The 2,010-nt window shown below is 39.8% G+C and overlaps 1 protein-coding gene across 1 annotated transcript; it reads right to left on the reverse strand.

The window, feature by feature from the left end:
- Positions 1 to 583: 583 nt before the first annotated feature.
- Positions 584 to 1,748, reverse strand: LOC126732768 (uncharacterized). The gene is made up of 2 exons (XM_050435772.1): positions 1,105 to 1,748; positions 584 to 983 (listed from the first exon to the last, which is right to left on the reverse strand). The coding sequence occupies exons 1-2, from the start codon at positions 1,583 to 1,585 to the stop codon at positions 901 to 903; spliced, it is 564 nt and encodes a 187-aa protein (XP_050291729.1). The 5' UTR covers positions 1,586 to 1,748; the 3' UTR covers positions 584 to 900.
- Between the last annotated feature and the right edge of the window lie 262 nt (positions 1,749 to 2,010).

Raw genomic sequence — 2,010 nt, forward strand, 5'->3', positions numbered from 1 at the left:
TTCTATTCCTTCACTTGCGGCAGGGGAGTAGGTGGAATTCTCTCAAAGGCAAAATTTTGCCAGCATCATGGAATGAAATCTTGGACACTCAAATACCTTTTCTTTTGAGCAAAGAAAATACGCTCCTCCTATGAAAGATAACAAGCTGTCTAGTATACATTAAGAAAAGGGATTCTTATTCCAGAAAAGCCTTTACCATAAGAGAGAGAGAGAGAGCTTTTTCATTTTTTTCCTTAAGCTTGACTTCATTCATCAGAGTAACCAACCAAAATTACAAAACCCTACTTCAATCAGACACAAAGATCTTTCTTTTGACCTTTTTACTTTTTTTTTTGATGAAATCTTTTGACCTTTTTCACCCAAGAGTTCAGACACAAAATCTCTAAATCTAACCTAAACCCAGTGAAAAAGAGAAGACAAGCCACACCACCAGACATTCATGTATCTAATTATAGTAACAAAAGGAAAAGGAGAGGTCGATATTTCTATATCAAATTTTGGTTTTTCTTTTTTTTCATAACACCTTTTCCTCATATGAATAATGAATCCAACTATAAATTCCCATTTTGTGAAAAGACGGTGATACCAAAGAAATCAAATCGATCATTGATGTGAAAACAGAGCCATCCAATATTTATATTAAAAAAAAAAAGAAAAAAAAGAAAAAAGGTCAATCCGATACAAGTTGGCTAAGGCTTCCATTTGATGAGAATTTTTTTTCTCTTTTTTTTTCTTCACATTACTTAAACTCATTAATAATAACTAAACCAAACAAAAGTGGGTGGGGGAATCATAAGAAGGAAATTGATATTGATGTTTGGTTACTTTGATAAACTCTGGTTTGGTTGGCACTTAACCCTGATAGAAACCGATCCACAATCACCATTTTTCTTGATCGAATCAGCTAGAACTTTGCCTCACCGAGCAAGCAACCACCTGAGCCCACCGCCTTAACCTTGTCTTCACGGTCTGAGGATTATCACCTTCACATTTTCCCAACAAACAAACAAACACACAATTTTATATTCATAGTTTCATACACGTACACATATTCAAAACGTGTGTCTAAAGCAAATATAAACAGGAACTCAATAAATAAATTACCGGGTCCTAATAGGGTGTGGTGAGGACTACCGAGAGGAGAGCTGGGAGTGTCGGAGTCCGACGCCGTTGACGAACTCGGCGTGAGGGTTGACTTGGAGTTGGAAACGGTGTCGTTGTAGTGCTTGTTGACAGCGTAGTAGAGACCCAAAGCCGGCAAAGTATCAGACAAACGCTGATCCACGACATGATCAGGCGAGTCGATCAGCTCGAATCCGAAACCCAACTCGATACAGCCCTTGAGCTCGTCGACGTCCTCGTCTGTCACGCTCTTGCTCCTGTTTCTGTTCTTGCTCTTGTGGTTCCCCTTGCGCCTCAGCCACGCCTCGTCGCGGTACGCGTCTGGTGACCACGAGTGCTGCTTGTACAGCGGCGATATCATCATTGGCTTTATTGATGATGATGATGATGATTGTTGTGGCGGCGACGACGATGATGGAGGTTGTGTTGCTGGTGAATAAGGAAGTGGGTGAAAGTCAGACATGGTTGAGTCCTCGAGCTCGAACACAGCCCCTAGTATGGGGTTGTGCGGAGGTCGGGGGACCTCGCGCGCCGGGTCTGCGATCGATATAGCTTTTTTTTTTTTGTATTTGGGTCCTATATTTCGGCTTTATATTCGGATTATATGGACAAAGGATCGGTAACAACACAAAAGCAAGGAGGTATTGGTGGCGGTCCATTTGAGTGGGAAGACTTAAAGCACTGGTAGGTCCTAGTCATCATGATCTGTCCTTTTGTGTATTTAGTAATACTACGTACATTAAGAAAAATAAATAATTATAATAATTTTCACACTAGCTTAGGGGATAAGTTTTACATATTTTTATTTGAAAATTTTGTTGATGTTTTTATTTACTACTAATAAGAGCATCCACAGCAGTGGAGCTAAATTTCTAAAAATTTAGCTCC

The sequence above is a fragment of the Quercus robur genome, chromosome 6 (genome assembly GCF_932294415.1).
Source record: "Quercus robur chromosome 6, dhQueRobu3.1, whole genome shotgun sequence".
Lineage (NCBI taxonomy): Eukaryota > Viridiplantae > Streptophyta > Magnoliopsida > Fagales > Fagaceae > Quercus > Quercus robur.

Excerpts from the sequence above, each read along its gene's own strand:
- LOC126732768 (XM_050435772.1), bottom strand. The coding sequence starts at position 1,585 with ATGTCTGACTTTCACCCACTTCCTTATTCACCAGCAACACAACCTCCA. Across the intron at positions 984-1,104 it reads CCACACCCTATTAGGACCCG|GTGATAATCCTCAGACCGTG; the intron begins GTAATTTATTTA and ends GAAAATGTGAAG.